Source organism: Esox lucius, chromosome 20, assembly GCF_011004845.1.
Source record: "Esox lucius isolate fEsoLuc1 chromosome 20, fEsoLuc1.pri, whole genome shotgun sequence".
NCBI classification, from domain to species: Eukaryota; Metazoa; Chordata; class Actinopteri; order Esociformes; family Esocidae; genus Esox; species Esox lucius.
In genome coordinates, this window is record NC_047588.1 from 8,244,446 (window position 1) to 8,271,216 (window position 26,771).

Genomic DNA, 26,771 nt, shown 5'->3' on the forward strand with positions numbered 1-26,771 from the left:
GGTTGATTGGGTTGGGTGATTGTGAATGGGCCCCGATGGTGGGGGCTTGGTGTTGATGGCTGGACAGACAGGGAGAAGGTATGTCGTCAGGACTGCCCTTTTGTCTTTCAAGTCTGCAGTACAACTCATTCAGGTCATTGGCAATTTGCAGGTCATTATTGGAGTGGTGGGATTTAGGCTTGTTGTTGGTAATCTGTTGGAGGCCTCTCCAAACAGAAGCAAGGTTATTGGTCAAGAATTGTTGTTTTAATTTCTCTCCATACAGGCACTTGGCTTCTTTCACCGCCTTACCAAAGCTGTATTTAGCCTCTCTGTACCTCTCCCCTCTCCTCTGTGTCTCTTTCCCCGCTCCTGAACGCCTCCTTCTTTTCCAAATGCAGCCATTTGAGTTTGGCAGTGAACCAGAGTTTATCGTTGTTGTAGCCCACCCTGGTCTGTGTTGGTATGCAGCTGTCCTTGCAGAAGCTGATGTCTGATGTCATAGCATCACTGTGCTCATCCAGACTATTAGTGACAGACCTACAAATGTCCCAAGGTGGTATGTGGCCAATATACCTTGGCTAAGAGCTGTTCCTAAACACAACACATTGCCTAGTTCATAGACACAACTCTTAGCCATGGTACATAAGGAAAAAGGTATATTGTGGTATAGTGCTATGCACCACATCCCCTGATGCCTTTTCCCGATTTGAGATATCTACTATTCGATTCTGACTGATAACAATTCTAACACTTATTATTATCTATTTAAGTTTTACTGGTAACTATTCATTAGATATAGGACCTATTTATTAGTTACTAGTAACTATTACAATTGCTACTGGTAACATTTTTATTCTTACTAGTAACAATTGCTTTTTTACTTGTCATCATTAATGAGTAGTCAAAATGACTACTTGATCAATGCATTAAAATTGTTACTAGTAACAGTACAACCTTTGATAGTAATAATTGGAATATATACTAGTATCTAATGAATAAATGCTGGTATCTATTGAAGAGTTATTAGTAAAACTGAAACAGATATTAGTGACATATAGCTTCTAGACGTAAGCAAATAGTAGACATCTGAACAGCAGATCCCCATAGAAATACAAATTTAAAACTTTGAATTTGTTACTACTATCAACTGAATATTTACTAGTAGTTATTGGTATAGATATTAGTAACTAATGAATAAGTACTAGTATCTAGTGAATAGTAACTAGTAAGTCCTGAGGAATAAATGTTAAAATGGCTTGCCATTTACTATTGCAGTTTACAAAACAAATGTTGTCATGGTTACGTATGGTGGCAGGACACAGGTGCAGAGGTATGGTTAACAAAGGTCCCACCTCGAGACGTCTCGATAGCTGCTGCGACTCGGTCTCCCTCGGTGGACAACACTGCCACACGGCAAAAACTGTATGTGGTTGTAGGGTTGGTGTTGTCACTGGTGTTGTCACTGGGCAGGCTCCAGGGCTGACTCCAGGGCTGGCTGCAGGGTTAACTCCAGGGCTGACTCCAGGCCTGGCTGAAGGGCTGTCTCCAGAGCTGGCTGAAGGGCTGTCTCCAGAGCTGGCTGAAGGGCTGACTCCAGGCCTGGCTGAAGGGCTGACTCCAGAGCTGGCTGAAGGGCTGTCTCCAGAGCTGGCTGAAGGGGTGACTCCAGGCCTGGCTGAAGGGCTGACTCCAGGCCTGGCTGAAGGGCTGAAATCCAACACTACTGTTGTTTGCTCCTTGGGGTTTAAGGCCGGGTGTCTCTGTAAAGCACTTTGTGACAACTGCTGTTGTAAAAAGGGCTTTATAAATAAATTTGATTGATTGACTCCAGGGCTGACTCCAGGGCTAACTCCTGGACTGACTGCAGAGCTGAGGAACTCCCCTATCCAGTCATTCATGCTGTCGCGGTTTTGTATGGTGGCAGGACACATTCAAACACCGATTTGTAACAATTCTTTGAGAAAACATAAACATCACATAAGACAACATCTCATGAGTTTGTGGTATATTGCCAAAGTTTTGCTTATGTACCATGGCTAAAAGCTGTGTCTATGAACTAGGCAATATGTTGTGTTTTAAGAACAGCTCTTAGCCAAGGTGTATTGGCCATATACCACATCCCCTCATGCATTTTTACTAAATTGCCTGGACCTGCAAATGATACATATTAAAAATGTGAAATGTTTTGGTTTATATCACGTTTCGCTCATCTTAACACGATCAACTGGAGCAGTAACTGTTTACCTGTTTTTGCTACTACATCACAGCACTTGACCATTGCGTTTATTCTACACCTGTATTTCAGGCCCACCGCTTCTTCTTACCCAGGTGCTGTACCTATTTTAGAAGGGTTGTATGAAAGTACATTAGAGGATGTACTGCATGCTCCCCAAACAGAGATGGAAATGTAGTGAATATGGGATGTTTAATACAGAATTGTTAAACTCCACCTCATTAACTTTTGACCCCCTCTGGAACAAGAGTAAGTCTTGTCCTGGGTGGACTTCAAACAGCCTAGCTATAGGCAGCAAGCAACCTGGGGGAAAAAACTGCATTTTCTCTTCAGGTAGAATGTATGAAAATATCAGAAGTTGCTGTTTGATGTTGAGCAAACCCTGTCCTGCACAAAGCATGAAAACATATACTGCACCTAAACTTGCCAAGATCTGTATAGTATGTAAGCAAAATACGTTTTTACAGTTACACAACAACATTTGCAAGTTAGTATTGAAGCTAAAGCTATTTGTAGAAAAACAAGAAAGAACACAAATGTCATGCATAAGGTGAATTTTATAGCTGAGCAGCTTTCAACTGCTACTGAATACTGTTCAGTTCAGCTTTTAAATATTTTCTAGAAATTTCTGTCCTCTGGTGGAAAAGGGGAGGGTGTAAAACCGTTTGTAAAACCCTTTCCTCTCTCTGTTCTTGTTCTCTCTAGATAGTCAGCCCCTCCAGCTATTACTGACAGCTAGCTATAAGCCCCCTCATTTTCCTTTACTGTAACCAGCATCCTCACTCATTCAGCATCGACTGACACCAGGCACCCATGAAAAGTTGTTGAAAGTTGGCCTAGGACCAAATCTAAACCAATCAGAGACAAGTATAATTTCAGAGGTTTGGACACCATCGTATATTAGTGGTGTAGTAGGAGTATTAGGAATTCACAAAGTATTTACTCACTATTCAGTAACATTTTACATTGAGTTGTTCTGACAGTACATATTTAATTACCCAAGGCTAGAAAAACGTTGAAAAAACATTGTTATGCTTGTTATTGACATGGTATTAGAGTAGTGAAATCATGCTATCTTCTAGGTTTTGACAATGACCATAGTCTCAACTGTAGCTCTGTGTTAGGAACACACAAAAAAAGCTATGTACAATCCCGTTTCCAAAAAAGTTAGTAAAATGTGTAAAATGTAAAAAAAAAAAAAAATGCAATGATGTGCAAATCATTTAAACCCTATCTTCAATAGAAAATAGTTCAAAGATAACAAAGGTTGAAACTGAAAATGTTTATTGTTTCTTGAAAAATATATGCCACTTTTGAATTTGATGCCAGTAACACGTTTCTAAAAAGCTGGGACTGGGGCAACAAAAGACTGGAAACGTTGTGTAATGTTAAGAACAAACCTGATGGAAGGTGTGAAGGTTGATACTGTCCACCAGGCTTGGAATTTCATCATTTTAGGGGCAAGGCCATTGGCCGGGGTGAAAACATTATTAGGGCACAAAGGCCACTGAGTGAAAAAAGAAAACATACATTATTCACTTTTTTATTATCATACTTTGAATAATAACTTATTACAACTGATGTTTTTTCCACATAAAAAGTTTAATTATCATTCATATCTCTGGAATTATATCTACTCCTCCCTCAAAAGTTTTTATAGATTCTGGAATCTGTTTCATTGTCAGACATTTTAGTTGAGAGCGTACACATGATGACAACATACAGGCAACAGTATTGACTGTTAAGTAATGTAATTTAACATCTCAATCACCCGCGCTAATGAGTACGACCTAATTTATGTGCTAATCTTTTACCACAAATGCTGCCATGTCGAGTGATGTCAAACCTAATGTTACTTCTCTGAGCTTTCAAAAAATGTTCAGGTGTTTTCTCCCATTCTGAGGTCAGAACATTCCCACCTCCCAGTTGCTCATGAACGCATCTTCCAAAACAGAGAGGTTTGATTCAGGTACGCACTAAATAAGTCCACTATCTACTGATAACTAGCTACAGTGGATATAAAAAGTCTACACACCTCTGTTAAAATGCCAGGTTCTTGTGATGTAAAAGAATGAGACAAAGATAAATAATGTCAGAACTTTTTTCCACTTTTAATGTGACCTATAATGTGAACAATTAAATTGGAAAAACAAACTTAAATCTTAAATTTTTAAAAAATTAAAAATAAAAATCTTACGGCACATCATGGCCAGAGCGAAGGGCAAGAACGGCCATGGCCGTAGTGGCCGTTGTGAAATTCCTATGCTGCTGTCCACCCATGCTGTCTTGCCAGATGGGCTCTCATCGCCACTGGGATGCCCTTTCTCCAATGTTATTCAGGGCAGAGTCAATGGTTTGTTTTTGTCTCTCAGTTGCGCCCATCGTACAATTGGAGTGAACTCTGCTGGCAGAACTCGGCCCTCATTTCAGGTTGGTTTATGTCCCTTTGGTTGATGCTTGGCAGTGTGGGTGGATTGACTTCCTGCCTGTTGGGCCCCGTCTGGGGCCTCCCCCGGATAGGGCCACAGTGTCACTGGACCCCCGGTCTCAGGATTTACACTGCTATATTATTGTTCCGGGGGAGTAGGGGTCAGTTCTCCTTCTCCAATGTAAATCCTTGTATATCTAAGGAATTTGCTCTCTAAATATTCCTTGTCTCCTGCTGCGTTTAAATTTAGGAGGACATGAGGTCTTGGCCTACACCTCTATATACCCGGCTCAAAAGACTCATTGTTGTCCCTGTCCAAAGTCCTCCTGGTTGTGTTGCAGATCAACACGATACCTGATGATTTCAGTTGCCACTCTGCTGACCATTTCCCCCCCAGGTTCTCCCTGTCCTTGTCCATCTGGTCATGCTTCTGACCTGGATTAGGTCTAATACACAAACTTTTTAAACGTGTTGCTGGCATCAAATTCAAAATGTATTTTTCCAAAACCAAAAATATTTCTTAGTTCCAACATTTGATATGTCATCTTTTTCAATTAAATATAGGGATAAAGGATTTGCACACCATTGCATTCTGTTTTTATTTGCATTTCATGCATCAATGCGAATGTGGTTGTAATTGACTGTATTTGTCAATACAATTCTCAAGTCCCAGCCTCAGACTGTGTTCAGCTTCACACTATTCATCTCATTCCCCCTTCTTCTCTGCCATTGGCATCGTCACTCAAGTCCAAGGACTTTACTACTCAACATGATTAACTCAGGACCATGCTCTGATATTTTCCTGTGTTCAGCTGTCTGCGCAATGAAAGACAAGGACTCCAGAATAGACAATGGCTCCTTCCTCTTCCAATACTAACCCATATGGTCTATCCCAGTTGGCCTATACCAGCGATGCATGTGGTGCCAAACTCATAAGGGGAGAATATGCATGAGTATTCCCTCCATGGGAGACCCCTGTTTGAACACTATGGTGTACTGTAATTACCCACTTATCAATTATTCACTGTTACTGATGTTATTAAGCTGGCCAGCTTTAACCACCTTCTTTTACACTGCAGGATTAAATGTACTTGGTGTGGGATCAAACCTATACAGAATATAACTAGGGTGCACCAGTCTAGAAACTTCAAAGACAACTATGCTGGCTTTTTACAATCTCCTGATGTTTTTCAGAACTCGATGTTAACCTGTGGGTGAAACCCATCATGCTTTGCCCTTTCATGATATTTGTCCTTGCTGTATGTCTTTTCCAGTATAGGACTATGTCCTGTATACTTTCAGGACCTTACATCCTTACATAAGTTGAGCTTTTTATGATAATTAACTCCTCCTTGAACTGTATGTTAAACATGTATGTCACTAGTTATGTACATCCTTCAGATGTTATGGGCTGCAAATGCTTTGCTGTGCCCTTCAAGGCTACATCCTGGTGTTCCTGTAGGGAGCTTGTCCTCCTGTGCCGTCATAGTCCATGCCAAGGTTCAGCGCACACTGGCCCGTATCAAAGCAATCCTCTGGTGCTGCTCCAGTTTAGATGGGTCTCTCACACTTCGGGCCTAGGGACATGGGCGCAGCCAGGACGGTGGCAGCTCCACTCACCCTCGAAACGGGTCGATGATGCATGGATGCTGGGCTCCGGCAGCTTGCCCCGGAGAACCTGGCAGAATGTGGAACACCCGGGGAACGGTCCAGCCAAGGTCATTGTGAGGAATGCTGGACATCTGCCGTTACAGTTGGACCGCAACTCTAGCCACTCTGTGAGTAATGGAGTCTCAATAGCAACGATCGTCTTAATAGAAAAGCTGTAACGTAGGTGTTGGCTTCTGTATGCGTGGAGCCACTGTGTAGACACAGGGTTTGATATGATCCTATACTTTACCTCAATAAAACTAAATATGGCTCTCAAAGTTTATGATAAGAGAACATAAAGAGAAATATGTGTGACATAAAACAGTGTCGTATATTTCACATTATGTTGGGGATTAATATTTGCTGTAATTTACGACAACATTCATAACGGAAGTTAAAGAACGATTGAATGGTTGTAAAAAACACTTTGGGTTAATAGATTATAGATCAGAAAGCAGAGCGAGCTCACTTTAGGGGAGCAGTAAAGAGAGACTTTTAATCACATGAAAGATTGCATAAAAGCTGCCACTTGAAAATACATTGGAGTCTTTGCTTGACATATCCCTTTAAGTGGGGTGACGTGTCATTGAATTAATAAAAAAGACATTACTCAGCATCAAAACTGATTTTACCCAAAACCACAGAAATGTAATATTCCTACATTCTGAGAGATCTTTATCTGAATAAATGTAACAGCACCAAATGAAAATATATGTATATATATTTCCTTCCCATTTCTTTGTTTCATCCTCTTTTCATGCTCTCCTCATGCTCTCTTGTTCTTTGTATCACCTTTTCTGTGTAACACAGCCTTTAACCTTCCTGAGACCATTCTCACCTATGCCATCTCCCACTCCCTTCTAATAAATGCATTGTCTTCCTTTGTTGCTACCTAAATAGTCATCAAATCTTCAGTTTTATGACTCACTTTAAAGCCGTCATTATTCTTTCCCCACTCCCCTTTGCATAATTCTCCACTTTTTTGTGACCATTATCCCGTTACATGGGCATACCTGCCTTCTCCTTCCAGAGTATTTTTCCCCTGTGTTTCAGCTGGCCTGTATATCCTCTCTTCCTTTTAGGCATCACTATCTTAATCTAGTCATTTTCACAAAATCCTTCTCCTTCTCTTTCTCATTCATACTTCTAAGCAATGCTAACTCTATACTTTTTGCTCCTCCCTCCACCTCTCACATAGATTCCCATCTGCCTGGCCTGGTCCGCTTCATTCCTCTTTCCTTAACATATGAATGACTTGATGCCCTTATGTTGCTCTCTTTAAATGGTCAGTTCCTCCACATCCTCTCACCCTCGTGTATATGATCTCTGTTTTACCTCTCAGTCGTCTCCCTCTTGCACGGCGTCTTACAACTGTCCCCCCCACCTCCCCCCACCATCCCTCTTTTACATACTCCTGATGCTCTCCTCCTGGCTCCTGCCTGTCCGCAGGGATTAATTGATAGTGAAAGATAATACATCTTCCCATTAGTAGCGGGCCCCTGCCCATCCATCGCTCATTATGCACCTGCTGCTACTGAGCACAGAGGCCTGGGGTTCTCCCCGCTTTCTTTAACACCAGCGTCTGGCATCTCTACACCAGGAAGGTTAATCTCTCTGTCGCAATGCTGTCTGCTTGCTCCCTTTGTGATGAGATGTGAGTGCAAATGCTCGCACGCGCGAATAGACCCAAATCTTACATTAAACGCCTGTTGACTAACGGTTCATTGTTTTGAGATGGGCTGTGATTCAATGGCCTGTCCATTATGTGCTTCCTTTCTTAAATAGTATTCTGTCAGTAATTATTGTTTATTGGGATTATATTAAATTCTAGTTTAATCTTGCTAGAAATTGTAGCTAACCTGTTAATGCAGCCAAACAATAACAATGATTATGTTGATGGCGATAATGAGGATGACAATGTTGAGAATGATGCTGAAGGTGATGGTGCTGATAATGATAGTGATATAATGATAGTTGATAGTGATAATTATGATGTGATCATGAATTTGATGGTAAAATTGTGCTAATGCTGATAAAAATGTCAATGGTGAGAATGAGGATGACGAAGATGATGGTAAAATTATGCTAATGCTGATAACGATGATTATGGTGACAATGAAAATGTAATAAGGATGTTGATAATTCTGATAATACTGATGATGGCAGTTATTAGGATGATTGTGATAATGGGAATAGTGATGATAATGACAATGAGGATGAAGCCGATAATTAAGATGCTAACGATGTAATGACAATGTTGTCAGCATGAGCCCTTGACTAGTTTTCCTATGTCTATGACCATTAAAACCTTGCATGGTTCCCAATCTCCATTAAGGCCTATATGCAAAATCTTCTGTATTCCATGTTTTAATATTATCTTTTTGCTAGACAATTGAAATTACACTTCATGATAATAGACGAGCCGAGGAAGCCATTTCTAATTAGGCTTAGGGGCTCTCATGTATGGATGTGTGGCATTGAGAAATAACCATGAAATAGATGAATGATTGCTCAGTGTGTATCGGTAAGTACCTCTCAAGAGCAAGATTCGGTCGCTGCAGATGGACTGCGTTCACAAGGCCTTTATCAATTTTTTTTGCATGCAGAAGGTACCCCACGCATTAGACAGCCCAGTCACTTACCACTTGGAAATGCACTACTCTGTCTGTTGATTCTGCTTGATGCGAATGTGAGTCAGAGTTGATGGGTGTAACACTTAGGTGGATAACACTTCCTCCTCCTGTCCTGTACCATTCCACACCACCTTGGAAATAGCAGGTTTAAAAATGGACATGCTTCTCCTTTGTACACTTTCATGTGACTGTGCACTTGAACATACAGTAAGTGGTTGGGTGTCAGAATGGGATATTTTGCACTGAGCAAATGGATCTTTCTAGAAATTGGAAAAATAAATCTTTAGCCCGCTCGGCGGAGAGTTTTCTGCTACAGTATACATTCTAGTCTACCCATAGGGCAAAGTTTAGATAGGTGTATTTTTATGAAGTTATTTTCCATCAAATACCAGTGACTACAACGAATAGGAATCAAGAACGAACAATATAGTTAACATTTTTTATTTAAAACTTTAAAATCATATAACCCATACAGCAAACTGTACAATTGTAATTATTCACAGTGTGTTAAAAAGAAAAAAATCCAATAGGTTCCCTACATTTTGTATTGCCCCATGTTTTACTTGAATGTCATTTATTCTAACAATGGTCTTCTCTTAACACATACAGTTACTAGGAAAAAGAAATTGTTACAAAAAACATTACAAAAACGATATTTATAGAAATTCTGCATGTCCACAAAGAAAACCCTGGTTGGCACCATCATATTAATCACTTTTGTCTGAGCGGTTTTCTGTCAAATAAAGAAGACAAATAAGCTCAACTCGATAGAAAGCAAAACATAAATGAAGACCTATAGCGCAGTGGCTGTTCGATAGCTTGATAAAGTGTATCTCATATCACACACTGTTTATTGTACAGTATGTGTAATTTCCTTTTTTCATACTTTTCCTCTTAGATTTCATACAATTTTGTAAAATAACTATTCACATGTTGTTATAAAAAAGACAGTATGCTTTATTACAGGGACTCATTGAATTGGATAACTGAAAGTTGTATTATTAATGGATCACTGACATTCCATTTTTAACACATTGATTTGGGAGAGTTTATGGAATGACAAAAATGTATTAGTGACCTGCTTAATTATGCAGGACATGGGGAATTCTAAGCCAGCCTAACTTGCACTGTAGCAACCAGTCATTGCCCAAATACAATATGGACTTTCAGGAGAAGAAAACAGTCATCTAGATCATACGAAATCTATTCTAAGGAAGTTTCCTCTACAGTTTTGGGGAATTCATTAATACAACATCACATACACCTCATATCAATATATTAGGTGCATGAAATAAAAATCTGTTTACATATATTTTCCTGCTATTGGTGATCATAATTCATTGTAATATAATATAATCCATTCCTATCCAATACATGAATATAAAGGATGGGGAAGTGGGAGTGGAGTACAGGTTATTAAAGTTATATTTAAAATAAAACTGGCTGAGAACAAAAGTACAAAAAGGTATTGGGGCCAACTAAAGAGAAAACAGGAAAGACAGTGATAGGTGGTGGTACTTGTTTGTACTATTTGTTCAGATTGTACTTTCAAAACTTGAAAGTTCCCTCACAAATATGGACAACCCAAATATGTAAAGTTTAAAGAGGGGGGATTTTGTTATTTGTGTGCATCACTGCTGAGAGAACTTACATTAGAATTAGTATGGTGTCCGCCTACAAAGGCCAAAGGTCACAGCTTTCCACTGTAGTGGGAACCACAACAGGGAGCCAGGGAAACTAATCTTGAAATATAAAGTCTGATGGTCCAAGCCATGTGTTTAAAAACGTTTCCCACTCATTCAAAGATAACAAATCAAGAACCCAATGTTATGTCTGGACAAGACTTGAGGTAAAATAATTTTCTGCTGGCAAAGGACCTGGTGACTTAACAAGATAAAAAATAATTGGTCAGAACTTTGACATTGAATGATCTTGATGTGCTATGTGTGAAATATCTAATCGCCCACGAAAACCCCATACCCCCCTCTGTCAGTTGTTCTTTTATTGCCATGCTCAACAATTCCTTCTTTCTTTTGATGCCATATTTCCAATAAAGGTTGAATCTTTGTTGTCAATTGAGCATTTCTTGGATATCTTGTTATTCCTTGATTTTTGTGTTACATACGTAAACATCGGACTTGAATACAGATTATTTGGAGGCGTCTCCTTTCCCAGGGAATCATTTTCCACCCTCCACCCTCACTTTTTCAGTCTCTTTTGGAATACGTAGTTGAACGTTGTCATACCTGGGTCGCTGATGCCGCCATTTTGATAGTACCAGGTCTAGTTAGTGTCCCATGTTTCTTCAGTGTCCCTATGTCGCTGTGGTTTATGGTGAATCTGGTGATCCCTTCGATTCCATTGTCCCGGGTTTCGGGCACCATAGCCCCCGTGACATGGCTCAGGAGGCTCTTTCCCTGGGAGGCGCACACCGTCACGGGAACACGGGGGTCATCCCAGTGTTGCAGCTCATGTTGTCCTTGCCCGGGAGTCGCCGGTCGTTGAAGGTGTGCATGTTGATCACCGCATCGGTCTTCACCATGACCGGGGCCTGGTGGTGGGCTTTGTGTTTCACACGTCTCTCGCAGGTGAATGACAGTCTGATCTCGTCCACCACGGCACTGCAGAAAGAACTTAGTGAAACTATACCTTAGAATTAGTATGAAGGGTTCCGCCTACAAGGGCCTAAGGTCACAGCTTTCCACTGTAGTGGGACCAACAACAGGGAGCCAGGGAGACATAACCAAATCCCCTACTTTAATCTTGAAATATAACCGCGTGTTACCTCAAATTGTTGACTTTATTCTTGAAATATTTAATTCAGTGTTTAATTTAGAATAAAAAATAAATAAATCTTACTAATGCAACTTCAATTCTCTAAATATTTGCAAGTGTGTCATAACATTTAAATTAATATAGACTTTTACTCTTAACTTTAAGACTCTCAAAGCATTTTGCAAGTCTTAATAAGAAAACATTTATATTGTAAAAGTACCACCATCACATCACTGTCTATAATGTTTTTTTTTCTTCACTTGGCGTTAATGCCTTTTCGTACAAAAAATCAGGTTGTTACCTGTAAAAATATAGCAAAATACATTTTCTCCTTTTCATCTTATCTACATAGACTCTACTTTGCAGAAGGAAGTTGATTAACATTTATACAAAGAGTTTCTATCAGTCTATAAGTCACACAGATTTAAGTTTCCTTTCATCTTTAAATGAAGCCTAGTTCATATTTGCCGCTAACATGCCTCATTTTTCCTGTTCTTTTCCACATTCTGACTGTGCTCACATTTTCAGAAATGTGTCTACACATTGTTTTCAAATGTTTCTATGATTTCATGGTGTCCACAGTGTGACAAGATGTCCTTGTCTATCCCTGTAGGAAGATCATTTTAAGGCCATTCATTATGAATAATATTTATTTGAAGACACAATGATCCCATAAGTCAATGTTGCAATAGGTGAGGGATTTTAGTAGGCAGGAAAATTATGAGTTAGAAGATTTCACCATCCATATGGGTCTACACTAGCTAGATATCCTGAAAAAAAATTGTGCATTTTAATTTAATTAATTTACCTGAAGGTAGCTGGATGGGAGAATCAAACAACCCAGCAAAATTACATTTTACTCAATAAAGTAGCTATTATCAAAGTCAGTGTGAGATGGAACAAGTCCCAATCAGATCACGTCTCTTAACCGTCTACACCAATCCAGTGTGGACACAATCTGAATGTGGACAAGATAAGGACAAGTTAGCATTAGATATGAACAGGCTGCTGTTAATGCTAAAAAAACAGGAACGCAAGACAGTTTCTCATATTTATCAATACTGTAAACCTCACAGAGGTATGCTGTCTCTTCAGCTCCCTATTCCGACAGCTCACACGGACAGACTCCTAGCATATTACAGCTCAGTACTCATTGCAACTATACAGTTCATAGGCATAACAGTTGACATAACACAGGAAACCAAACTTCAGATCCTCTTTCTGTTTCTTGATCTCAATATCCGAGCATTGACATAAATGACATTGGTTCATTTAATGATCTATAACTCCAGTGCACAGTATGAAAATCAAATGCAAAAATGTAAGGGTCTTGTCAGTCACTCTGCGCTGGCATACAGTGAGTAGTCCTACCTCATTTCCGACCTGTGCCTTGGCAGATTTTACATATTGCTCACATACAACAAGCGAGAAGCGGTAACACTGCCACAAAGCTTTTAGATTGGGCCTGCAATATGAATAAGCTAAATGAGTTTTTAGTGCCAAGGACATTCATTTATACCGTAGCAAAACACAGAAGAAGACCAGTATCTAGTACCATTGAAAGTGATGAAAGCATTTGTTTCTCACTCTAAAGGTCCCTTGTCCATTGACCTTGGCCCAAAACACTTCTAAACCAAGTCACCATCACCTGCAATTACAGAACTAAACCAAAACAGCTAGCAACACCAAGGCAGTCTTTACATCTCAACTGTGCTCTCTGCATTTCTTTCATATCACATATATTATTAGATTTGAATATTGCTGTTTAGCAGTCAGCATGGTTACATGGTAATTCATTGCCCAAAGGGGCAAGAGCAATTCAATGCAGAGAAATACAAGGCTAATTGGTCTCAGAAAATGTTACATTGCCATTAGAAACACCTCAAAGCCAATGTAGATGTAGTCAAATTATTCCAAACATTTTTATTTAAGGGATATGTGCAGAGGTTTTTCAGGTTCAGTCGGATTTCTTACAACTTTTGTGTTCTCACACCTTTTTTGCAACATTAACACTTTGAACAATCATAATATATGCACACTTTGCATGAGTGTAACATAGTCACATTGTCAAAAATGCTACAGATAGGGTTATAAAGAGTGACTTCAACAGTTGATCCAGCTCAAAACCTATTTGTGGACAACGGGCAGCAAACTAACCAGATATCCAAGCTAGTTCAGACAATTAGCTTACAAACCAACTGACTATAACCATATCCATAACACTATAAATGTGAACGGTATGATTTAACAAACCGCTTAATACATTTAGAAGTAAATAAGGCCATACATATTTCATTTACTGTATAACAGATGCCCCTCTTCACATTTTTCAAAGTACAAATAAAAACATTTATTGATTATTTTAAATGTACATTTTTGACAGATTCACTGATTTGCTTTACAATAAAGTAGTTAGCATTTAATCACAGTGATTTAAATATCAGATAGATAAAACCTGTAAAAGAAAACTGGGAAAATCTGAACTGGATAAAATAAAACCAATAAAATGTAAAAATGGAGCTGAAGCCGTTCTGTGGTTACTCTGATTGAAATGCTTTTAATGCCATAGACCCAGTTTTGCCTTCCTTCCCTGCAGTTCACCAAAATCGCAAAAAGCTAAAATGTTGTACAATCACAATTCACTATTTAAGCATTAATGTGTTTCATTTTATAGTACTATTTTTTTTCATTATCATTTAAATTATATATCTGTTATACAGTCAATTACATTTGTATGGCCTGAATTTAGATCAGAAATTACAATTAGAAAGTACCATTGTTCAAATTGTAAATGTCAAATAAAGGAATGAGGTAGTTAATTTAGAGATGCGACTTTCTAGACGAGGGCAATATAAGCTTGTAGATCCAGAAGTGTAAGATACTCATAAATTTAACATTGGTAGCTAAATAACACTTCATGTTGGCTACTTGTATATTGGTATAAATAGAGGCAAGTCGCTCCATGTCCATGTTTTCTAAAGTATTGTACATAAGATTTTTTGACTATTAAGATGCCCAAAACATGTAATTGATTATATTTGATGAAAAAAATAAACTACCCTGTGTTTGTAAAGAATACAAATACCAAGCATTTCTTTTTATATTTATATGCATTTGTTTTTAAAATAGTTCCTCCTTCTCCTAAAATGTTGCCATATCTAAAGTCATTTTGTTCACTGCAGCAACTGTCAACAGACTCAGAAATGATTATGTATCCTCTTATATATGCCCTGCAAAGCCACGCTCTAAGCCAAAACCAGTGCGTCAGAAGAAGTGCTGTATAGACTTATTCCTTATTCAGCATGGAGGCTCCCATCTGCCACAAGGAGTCGCTAGAGCACGGTGAAACCAGGACCCCCCAGTTGGTCTACATTTTGCTAGCGCTGGGCAATGCAAGGCCAGTTGAACAATGCCCACTGGATCTTCTCAGGCAAGAACGTCTGCGACACACCCTGGATTAAACGCAGTGCGTATTGGCATATTGGCAGTGCAATGGGGGCAAATAAGTTGTCCTTAATATAGTCCAATTAATAAATATTGGTTCAGTGACAATCTTTCAATGTTTAGTTACATTTAATATGCAGATCTTTTGCAATTTCAATGTTTTTAGTTTGCGTCATGTACTGAAATGTCTTAATGTTAACAAAACATATGTCTGCAAAGTATGCAGTGAAGCCCAAACATATAGGACCCTGCATTGCATTTATTCACAATGTTTGGAATTGTAATTTAATAACATTAAAACAAGCTCTTCCCTTTCAGACCTAAATTCAGTGCTGTTCTTTTGTCAAATCAAGATAATCTGCAAACCTAATTCACAGAATAAACAATACTCCCTCTTTTAATTGGACTCACAGCTGTGCATGGACTCCAGCGTTGTCATCTGTAAGTAATAAGGACATGTTCCTCCTAGTGGAATTAAAGTTTGATGGTCCAAGCCATGTGTTTAAAAATTTCTCCCACTAAATAGACTCATTCAAAGATAACAAATCAAGAACCCGATGTTAAGTCTGGACAAGACTTGAGGTAACATCATTTTCTGCTGGCAAAGGACCTGGTGACTTAACAAGATAAAAAATAATTGGTCAGAACTTTGACATTGAATGATCTTGATGTGCTATGTGTGAAATATCTAATCGCCCACGAAAACCCCATACCCCCCTCTGTCAGTTGTTCTTTTATTGCCATGCTCAACAATTCCTTCTTTCTTTTGATGCCATATTTCCAATAAAGGTTGAATCTTTGTTGTCAATTGAGCATTTCTTGGATATCTTGTTATTCCTTGATTTTTGTGTTACATACGTAAACATCGGACTTGAATACAGATTATTTGGAGGCGTCTCCTTTCCCAGGGAATCATTTTCCACCCTCCACCCTCACTTTTTCAGTCTCTTTTGGAATACGTAGTTGAACGTTGTCATACCTGGGTCGCTGATGCCGCCATTTTGATAGTACCAGGTCTAGTTAGTGTCCCATGTTTCTTCAGTGTCCCTATGTCGCTGTGGTTTATGGTGAATCTGGTGATCCCTTCGATTCCATTGTCCCGGGTTTCGGGCACCATAGCCCCCGTGACATGGCTCAGGAGGCTCTTTCCCTGGGAGGCGCACACCGTCACGGGAACACGGGGGTCATCCCAGTGTTGCAGCTCATGTTGTCCTTGCCCGGGAGTCGCCGGTCGTTGAAGGTGTGCATGTTGATCACCGCATCGGTCTTCACCATGACCGGGGCCTGGTGGTGGGCTTTGTGTTTCACACGTCTCTCGCAGGTGAATGACAGTCTGATCTCGTCCACCACGGCACTGCAGAAAGACCTCTGGGCGAAAAGGGCGAGGAGGAGGGGTGAAGGGGGAGAATGGGAGAAGGACGGGGGGGTAAATGCCTTAGCTTTAAATGGTTCCGACAGCAAAGAGTGTCAACAAGAGCAGGAGTGCAAAACAAATCCACAAATTCTGAATTCATGTTGTTCTTCCGTGGCTAAAAGCAATGTCCGTCTGTAGCCCCCACCAGATTTAGCCCACGCAATGTGCAATGTTCCAGCTCTGTCAGATAGATTGAACACAGATCCCTGGTTTTACCCCCATTACCTATACAAGCATGCTTGAAGCATCCCACTTAGTTGCATAATTCGAATCTGTGATTTACAACTGTTGAGTTTCATGATATTCTGACATGTGCAATGACTAATACCAGATTAATTTTGCATGCTCCAATTTGCAATTATGGCTGTTCAAACAAAATACATGTTCAGTTCTTTTTGGACCAATCAGCACAACGATCTAAGGGCATGCAAATCTCTTTAATATAGTGTCTGAACTAAACTGGCCTGAGTATGGGTTTGGTTGTGTCCTCTAGCGACTTTCTATAATTATTGTGTGTTCAAAAAAGATATACAGTGGGGAGAACAAGTATTTGATACATTGCCGGTTTTGCAGGTTTTCCCACTTACAAAACATGTAGAAGTCTGTAATTTTTTATCATAGGTACTCTTCAACTGTGAGTGATGGAATCTAAAACAAAAATCCAGAAAATCACATTGTATGATTTTTAAGTAATTAATTTGCATTTTATTGCATGACATAAGTATTTGATAAATCAGAAAAGAAGAAAATAATATTTGATACAGAAACCTTTGTTTGCAATTACAGAGATCATAAGTTTCCTGTAGTTCTTGACCAGGTTTGCACACACTGCAGCAGGGATTTTGGCCCACTCCTCCATACAGACCTTCTCCAGAGCCTTTAGGTTTTGGGGCTGTCGCTGGGCAATACGGACTTTCAGCTCCCTCCAAAGATTTTTTATTGGGTTCAGGTCTGGAGACTGGCTAGGCCACTCTAGGACCTTGAGATGCTTCTTATGGAGCCACTCCTTAGTTGCCCTGGCTGTGCGTTTTGGGTCGTTGTCATGCTGGAAGACCCAGCCACGACCCATCTTCAATGCTCTTACTGAGGGAAGGAGGTTGTTGGCCAAGATCTCGCGATACATGGCCCCATCCATCCTCCCCTCAATACAGTGCAGTTGTCCTGTCCCCTTTGCAGAAAGCATCCCCAAAGAATGATGTTTCCACCTCCATGCTTCACAGTTGGAATGGTGTTCTTGGGGTTGTACTCATCCTTCTTCTTCCTCCAAACACGGCGAGTGGAGTTTAGACCAAAAAGCTACATTTTTGTCTCATCAGATCACATGACCTTCTCCCATTCCTCCTCTGGATCATCCAGATTATCATGGGCAAACTTCAGACAGGCCTGGATATTCTAATGGTTTTCTTTGAGACTGTGGTCCCAGCTCTTCAGGTCATTGACCAGGTCCTGCCGTGTAGTTCTGGGCTGATCCCTCACCTCCCTCATGATCATTGATGCCCCACGAGGTGAGATCTTGCATGGAGCCACGGATCGAGGGAGATTGGTCCGTCATCTTGAACTTCTTCCATTTTCTAATAATTGCACCAACAGTTGTTGCCTTCTCACCAAGCTGCTTGCCTATTTTCCAGTAGCCCATCCCAGCCTTGTGCAGGTTTACAATTTTATCCCTGATGTCCTTACACAGCTCTCTGGTCTTGGCCATTGTGGAGAGGTTGGAGTCTGTTTGATTGTGTGGACAGGTGTTTTTTATACAGGTAACAAGTTCAAACAGGTGCAGTTAATACAGATAATGAGTGGAGAACAGGAGGGCTTCTTAAAGAAAACTAACAGGTCTGTGAGAGCCGGAATTCTTACTGGTTGGTTGGTGATCAAATACTTATGTCATGCAATAAAATGCTAATTAATTATTTACAAATCATACAATGTGATTTTCTGGATTATTTTTTTTTGATTCCATCTCTCACAGTTGAAGTGTACCTATGATAAACATTACAGACATCTACATGTTTTGTAAGTAGGAAAACCTGCAGAATCGGCAGTGTATCAAATACTTCTTCTCCTCACTACACATACTGAATGAAATACATTAAAGAAAAACTTTGTTTTTGTAATTATTCTTTCCTTTTCTTTTTACATAACTGCAAACTTAAGGGATAATAGCTACCTGCTCACGTTTTGCTGTCTTCCTTAGCTTGTATATGAATTCGGCAATAGCCACAAAGACAGAGAGAACAAGGCCTGATGCCAATACTATAAAGATCCCTCCCAGGTTCTGAATGCCCATGGGGCCAGCACTTTCACGGCGCTCTTCGTCCAGACAACTGTTTCCATTCCACCACTTCTCCTTGAGCATGTGCAGACGGCCATCCTCCAGGATGCTCAGGATGGCAATGGTCACTTTGTCCCGGTATGGAGAGCCTGTAGGGCAAGCAACAGATGTTCTGCTTTAGTCTGATTGAAACATTTAAGATAAACCACAAGTCCACAGGGGAATTTCATTTGTGTAACAAACAGCTAAATTATTTGTTCCTGTCCTGCTCGAAGGACCACCTTCTACCAAAGTATAAGTAGAAGATAAAGCTCCCTTTTACCAATGTATAAGTAGAAGATAATGCTCCCTTCTACCAATGCATCAGTAGAAGATAATGCCCCGTCTACCGATGTATCAGTAGAAGATAAAGCTCCCATCTATCAATGTATCAGTGGAAGATAATGCCCCGTCTACCGATGTATCAGTAGAAGATAAAGCTCCCATCTATCAATGTATCAGTAGAAGATAATGCCCCGTCTACCGATGTATCAGTAGAAGATAATGCCCCCGTCTACCAGTGTATCAGTAGAAGATAATGCTCCCTCTAGGTGGTAGTGTGTTTGAGAGAGAACACCAACACCCTGCTGTATTTATAATGGTGCATTTTTTTGTTTGGTCTTACCCATGGGAGTCCCAATTCCATAGCCTTTGCTGTCAATGATGCCTCCAACCTGGGTGAGGTTACAGTTCCGCCGAGTGATGTAATCAATTGTTGTGGACTCCATGAGCAAAGCGTAGTCAGACTTCAGAACCCTCTGGATACCGTCCTCAATCGACTTGACCAACGAGGTACTCTGTTTACTACTCATAAAGGCCCACATCTTTTCAAAAGTGGAAACCTTGGATTTCTGTAAAGGAAGCAATTGAAAGTACATTTGTGTTGAATTGAATATTGTGCAGTAAACCTAGTCAATGGGGCACTGAAATCGAGAAGGTATGTCAAGCACTTCAGACTTGAAGTTGGAAAGGAAGTTTTCTACAGTATAGATCCGCCTGCAGATATAGCCCTTTCATCTTTCCAGCACATATGGTATTGGTGTTGAAAAAACTCTGGCAACCTTGAGCACCTGTCATTCTATTATTCTCTTTCTCCCACACTTCTCCATTTCAAAAAGTGTACTACTAAGAATATTAGAAATAATCAGGCATTGGAACCTTACAAAATAAACTCTGCAAGGACATTTAAATGATCAAAACTGTATACTTTCATACATCTATTGCTACGTTTTAAATATCAAGAGTGACTTGGGCCACTGGACATTATAATTGAGTAAGGCATGAGAAGATAGGAAAAAGAGAAACAAAGAAAACTGCATTCATTTAGTGCCTCTGCATTCACATTTGTCTTTGATATTTCACGCTACATATTTTACAAATGGTTCAAATTGTATTCCACGGCTAATTTGAGATAATACTATTTCACCCCCATAGACATTTGAAACATAAAACACCTAATGTTGTCAGGATTGTGTAGTGTTACTATAAGTGTGCCAGAGCTTAAAGGGCAAAGCTCTACTTTCTCCAGCAGTGCACTTCCATGCACAGTGTGATTTGACAAATTCACAGCAACTCCCCAACCGTTCGCCATTTATCAGCTCCATCATCTGCTTCAGTCTAGTTCGTTAGCCTTCTCTGTGATAGCGACAAAGAACCGAGGGCACTTGAACTCAGCAACTGATGAGGCAATTATCGACACCTGTGTCGCTTCTGACTAACAACGCTGCAATCATATCTAGCAATCATAAAAGTAAACACACTAAAGGAGTAAATTACATGTTTTACAGCACTGAGAACTTACAGTACATGTCTTCCTAGCCTTAGAAATATATACAGACATGTTATTGCTTACGCCATGGGACTGGGACAAAAGTTTACGTCAGGCATTATCTCTCCAGGAAAAAGGTATGCCACCACTCATAGCCAGTCCTTCCAATGGTTAGACTGGTAATTGTAACTTATAATCACACATACTTGTTACTCCACAGATCATTGAACTCATGTTGATCCTCCCTAATGCCATAGCATTATTACTAATGCACTCTTTCTCCCCCAGAGGTGGTCACTGGGAATATTAAGGTGGGTGAAGACTATTGCTGGATATTCTGGCTGGGTCAGAGAACTGCAGAGAGCAGGAGGAGATACATCACGAGGAGACCAACATCAAGGAAATAAGGAGGGAAATAGGGAAATGCAGTGGCTTTTCAGTAAGATATTTTAGTGCATGAAAAAAAGTGCCCCAATCCCTCTTCTGTTAAGACAGCAGTATTTGCTGTTTTGGGTACTGAATGAGGGAAATCCTATGAATCCGGAGCACTGTATTTAAATACAGTGTGGATGTAATACAATACAAGCTTCACATTGACAAAGCCATTGACAAAGTCTGTCATGAAACTACAGTTTGATTGGTATTTGTTTCTGTACAATAGGTGTTGGACCCTGGATGGTTCTGGATAGAACAATGTATGTCAGTTGTGAAAGGTCCTCTTGGAACACCTACCTGAAAGCACTCAATACCCCTTACTATGCACACAGCGACATCACAATCTGTTTCCCAGAAATGCCTTGTGGAAATACACTGTAATTTAACTGTAAAATACTGTAAGACTATGAATATGTATATATGAAAAGTGTGCAAACAATGTCTTTGGTGATGTTACTTGGTTTGCACCCTGTCATGTGTTTGATGTATATAATTTCAATGCACTTTTATGTGAACAATAAAACAACCAAGTCCCCTTTTAAGTAAATACTTCTTTGAGTCATAAAAGTGCATTGAAATTATTGTCGCCCACTTTGGGGAGGTGTGTACTACTTGGAGACACCTAGTAACGTGAGCCCTTTTTCATCACATTTCCAGGTCTGATCTCTAAACAATTGCTACGATGGTGCATAGGCTTTTCATAATCATTTAATTTAGCTCTATCCTCATTATGAATCAAGCCAAGAGAAACCAGAAAGACATTCTTTAATAGTGCTACAACTTATGACATACATAATTTAGGACCTATCCAACCAAAAAATGTAAAAATTAAAAAAAGGCCCGCAATAAAAAGAGCTGCCCTCTTGAGATTCGAACCAAGATTACCCACTTGAAAGGCAGTGTCATTAACCACTACACCAAAGAAATATACATTTGGTTGCTGTCAGTATAGCCTCTTGTGTTTATCTTGAACAAATCCTCTTTTGCCACTGGTTGTTTTAACAATTAATCAGCCACTTGTGAATGACATTGATACAGTTAAACTGACTAACGTTTCTTACCAAGTTAACCTCTGCTGTTTTAACAGCGTATTAGCCATTAATAAGCTTTACCGGTATCTACTAACTTACTGGAATAGTCATAAGAATTTTGCAATTGCTAGCGAGTCTGCCAACGCTATTTAATTTCATGGCATGAGAACGTATTTTTTTCTTTCATGGCATAACAACATACATTTTTCTTTCATTCGTGAATGACATTTATACAATCACCATCAATAAAGGTGACTAACTTTCCATCAAGTGAAAAGACGAGAGAATCGTGGAATCCACCAGAAATAATAAATAAATGACATTGCTCTCAAAAGATTAAAACTTATGTCTTCCACATGAGAGGCACTGTCTTTAACCACTACGCCACGGCACTACATGTTTCAGCAGACGCTAGACTCCTTTGAGGATTGTGTTAAACTGACTAACGTTTCTTTTTACGTTCACCTCCACCATAGCATCTATGAACTGTATTGCTTTTGCCACTGGTCGTTTTAACAGCTTATTAGCCAGTAATAGGATTACTATTATCTACTAACTTCCTAGGAATAATCATAAGAATTGAGTAATTGCTAGCGAGACTGAAGATTAACTTTTCCATGCCAGAAACAGTCACAATATAACCATATACAGTTTCAGTTAAGGCTAACGTTACTACTGTATGTTGTAGGCAGCAAATCTGTTTGTCTATCCTGACCCAAAACGCATGCGTAGTTTGAAAATCCACCAGAAACCGTCGTAATATAATCCTAAACTGCCAGCGAAGTTTTCATCTACACGGAAAAATTCATAACACGTACTTGGTGTCAACTACGAGGAGATATGAACTCGGGACCTATAGTTCACAGGTGCAATTCTCTAATCACTACGCAATTTAACAAGGGTTACTCAGACAGTCAGTCAGTCACGCTTATGCGGTCCAGCAAAAACCGGGGCAGGATTTTAAGTTTTACATTTTAGTAATTTAGCTGATGCTCATAACTAGAGTGTCTTAAATTGGTGATTGCATGCCTTTAATCTCTATTAAACCTTATCAAAAACAATTGAATATTATTTGTAAAGAAGGATAAGAAAGGATGAATGAGCCAATTAAAAGCTGGGGGTGATTAGCTACACATGGCGATATGAGAGCCATACTGGAAATATGAACACAGAGTCAGGTTCCATATGTTCCATCTGAAAGGCGGCACACTTCCCTGAAATCCCCCTTTCATTGTCCTGGGGCATTGGGGTGTGATTTTTAGACCAAATACTTTCTTATACTGGCCCTCCAGCACCCCTTTCTCTAACATCTGGCCTCCCATCCAGGGACTGACCAGAACAGATCCTGTTCAGTTGCGGTGGGATCCCATCAATAGATGGCAAGGTGCTATGCTACAGTTATATTTTAATAAAACATGAAGAACTCATACATGATGTTGAATCATAACTTTTTGAGTGACTTTTCTTTGCTATTTGTGTTCCGTAAACATATGGACTTTTCCCATGGAAATGTGTGCAATGTTTTACATCTCTTACACACATAAACCACAATCCCCTTACATGTTATTCAGCGCCACAGCATCTAAGACGAAACACAAAATAATAAAATAAAGCTGAAAACCCTGCAGGGCAAAAGCTGAAACTTTGTAATAAAAAAATCATTATGGAGGATTACATCAAACAGCGTGGAGAAGTAGAGAAGCTGGAGAATTAGATTTTTGCACTGGGAATTAACATCTAACTGGAAATAAAAAAGATGTGGGGAAAAGTCTTTTGTGGAGTTAATTTATATATTTTTTCCCTTTCCTTGAGAGGCATACTGTATAGAGAAATGAAGTTCTGAAGTCGTCCAAAAAGTAATGATTCAACCTCATGTCTCAGTCCTTTATAAACACATTTTATTAAAATATAACTGTGTGCACTCAGCTTGCTATAATCAATGGAGCTTCATTCAAACTGCTTGAAATGACTGGGGAAATCAAATTAAGGCTTTTAATTGTTATCACTTTGTTCTTTTCAGATACTGTTCTTGGCAGATGATTAATTTAATGTGAGCAATGAAATAACCATAAAACACAACACAACTCGTAACTAAAGCAAAGACAGAAATGTCCAACTTTTTGAGATACATACCTTAAAGAAAGACATGGTGGCTCCGTCTTTGACCACGCCATACTCGATCTTGGTCTGCTTGGCAATGTCGTCGGCAGAGTCCACGGGAGACTCCATGCGCTCCACGGTGAGGAAGGCAGCCAGGTTAGCAGTATATGAGGAGATTATGATGAGGGTGAAGAACCACCAGATACCTCCGATTATCCTGGTGGAGAGGGCTTTGGGCATTAGCTCGGAGCCTGGTAGACAAGGTGGAGGAGAATAACAGTTTGTGAATACACAAATACACAAATTGTTTTCTATACAGCAGTGTATTTATTCCATGGAATACTATGTGCTACACTATATTCTATGATTTACTATGTAATACACAGCACATATACTGTGATATACTATGTAATACACTGTAGATATTCTATGACATACTTGATAACAGTCCCATGCACAAACAGCGCACAAAAAGATCATACCAAATCCACCACAGCATCAACAGACAGCAGGGGGAAATGCATAGAGCCATGGCCCATCAGACCATACACAGTTCTTTTTACTTTATTCATTTTTTTATACATGGAAAACCAACAAAGATCACATTCGCAGTGGTGCCCTCAATTACAAAAATAAACAATAACATATACAAAATAAAGATTTAAAACAGATTGGAAAACACATTAAGAACAGCAAACACAATTGACTGTAAAGTGGTCATTTGTCAATTGTTTGAACAGTGTAATAGGCACAGTGGCCTTCAACTTAAGGTCTTCCTGCAGAAGACTGGAGGGAAGGTAAACAAGATTTGACCCATCTCGAAATGAGCCAGAGGTACCTCCAGTACCAGCCAGTCCTGTGAGTGTGCTTGAAAGGTGCTATTTTGCCAAATCTTTTTTTTTTTAAGGAAAGATAACTAGGACATTTCTGCAGGATGGCCTTATAAACAAAAATTAACCAACGTCTGGCCTGTCTGAATGACAAGGGATCTCAACCAACAATAGTCTATTAAAGACAATGGTGTGTACAAAAACATGCACTGGTAATAAAATGTAATGCTGCATGAAAGACTGAGTCCAGACTTTTTAAAATGGATGCTGAAGCATGCATGTATAGTATATCACTATAGTCCAACACTGACATAAACGTGGCCTGAACAATTTCATGTCTGTCTTGAGATGGCATGCATTCCTGTTTAAATAAAATAAATTAATTCTGATTTTAAAAAATGTAACCAACTCATTCATGTGGGTTGTTAAAGACAAGTTCATCATCCAACCTAATTCCAAGGTATTTGTATAATGAAGGAACATATTGTTCCTTAAGAACAAATTTTCCAGAGAAGTAATTTTAAAACGATCCAACTCCTTTAAAATGATCCGAAAAAAAATATAGATTGTTTTATTAGAATTAAAAACTAAAATAATAATAACAATTTGAACTTTTATAACACTTTTTCAGGTGCTCAAAGTGCTTCACAGGGTGAGCAGTCACATCTCTAAGGTACGGCAACCCGGAAGCCCAAAACACAACCACAAATAAAATTACACACCCCTAATAAAAATACTCCCCCCAATAGTGCAAAACACAACCACAAAATGTTTTGTGGTTAAATGTGTCTTAATTCATGAGAGAGATCCCAAATCATACACAAAAGTAAACCGCAAAGTAATCTTTAACACGACAATCACATGTGCTTATGAGTACGACCTAAATAAACACATGCAGTGACTTATTTGTGCATGAAGAAAGTAATTTTCATATTTAAAATGTTCACCACAAACCTAACATTACTTCTTGGAGCTTTCAAAAAGCATTTCATGGGCATTCTCCCACTCAAGGTCGAAACTTGCCCACTTCCCAGTTGTTCAGGAACAAACCTTCCAAAACGGAGAGGTTCAATTCAGTTAAGCACTAAGTCAGCTATTTATTGATCGATAACTAGCTAGCTGGCTTACCTGCATGTAGTAAATTCTTGTGGTTGTTCTCAGTTGCGAACTAAGAACAAACTTACAAACAAACATACCGACTGCTGACTGCAAGATTTTCATGGCCAGAGCGTGCCGTGAAATTCCTACGCTGGTTATGAGACAATGATTGCAAACATCTGGTGGAAAAATTTCACTAGCCATATATTTATTCCAGTGGCGTAGCATGGTGACGCCTGCACGCAAACTGTCCTTAGACGACCTCCCCCCGGGACGATTTATTACGATGTGGTATATACGCATGTGAAGCCGATCCTGGCATAAAAAACCCCCAAAGCCAATGTCTGACTAAGATTTTTTTTTTTATAGATGTCAAGCATGGACCCCCCACCCATCACAGGCCCTGGTGCAGCGGCACTCCCTGAACTCCACACAGTTACGCCAGTGATTTATTCTGAACATTTGCTATAATGTAATCATTCAAAGTAGAAATTGTAGGGACCTTAAGATTAAGCTTGTTAGGCTTTGTAATTAACTGTGTAAAATGTAGCTCGCTAAAGAACTCAGGCAATAGACTTTACAAAGCCAGAGAAAATTTGTCAAACTAGCAATCCATCAGGACCAATGGCCAGTAGTGCAATC

The 26,771-nt window shown here is 39.5% G+C and overlaps 1 protein-coding gene across 2 annotated transcripts in view; it reads right to left on the reverse strand.

Annotated features, from left to right (window-relative positions):
• Positions 1 to 9,374: 9,374 nt before the first annotated feature.
• The window catches only part of LOC105019312 (glutamate receptor ionotropic, kainate 3), a 143,457-nt gene continuing 126,060 nt past the window's right edge, over positions 9,375 to 26,771 (reverse strand). The window contains exons 13-17 of one of the 2 annotated variants that reach the window (XM_020041430.3): positions 24,235 to 24,452; positions 19,493 to 19,718; positions 18,732 to 18,977; positions 16,125 to 16,513; positions 9,375 to 11,547 (exon numbers count right to left, since the gene is read on the reverse strand). In XM_020041430.3, coding sequence (XP_019896989.1) covers positions 11,167 to 11,547; positions 16,125 to 16,513; positions 18,732 to 18,977; positions 19,493 to 19,718; positions 24,235 to 24,452 — 1,460 coding nt within the window. In that variant the 3' untranslated portion in view covers positions 9,375 to 11,166. Of the gene's footprint in view, positions 11,548 to 16,124; positions 16,514 to 18,723; positions 18,978 to 19,492; positions 19,719 to 24,234; positions 24,453 to 26,771 lie in introns of both variants that reach the window. The other variant, XM_010885385.5, reaches the window with a different exon arrangement.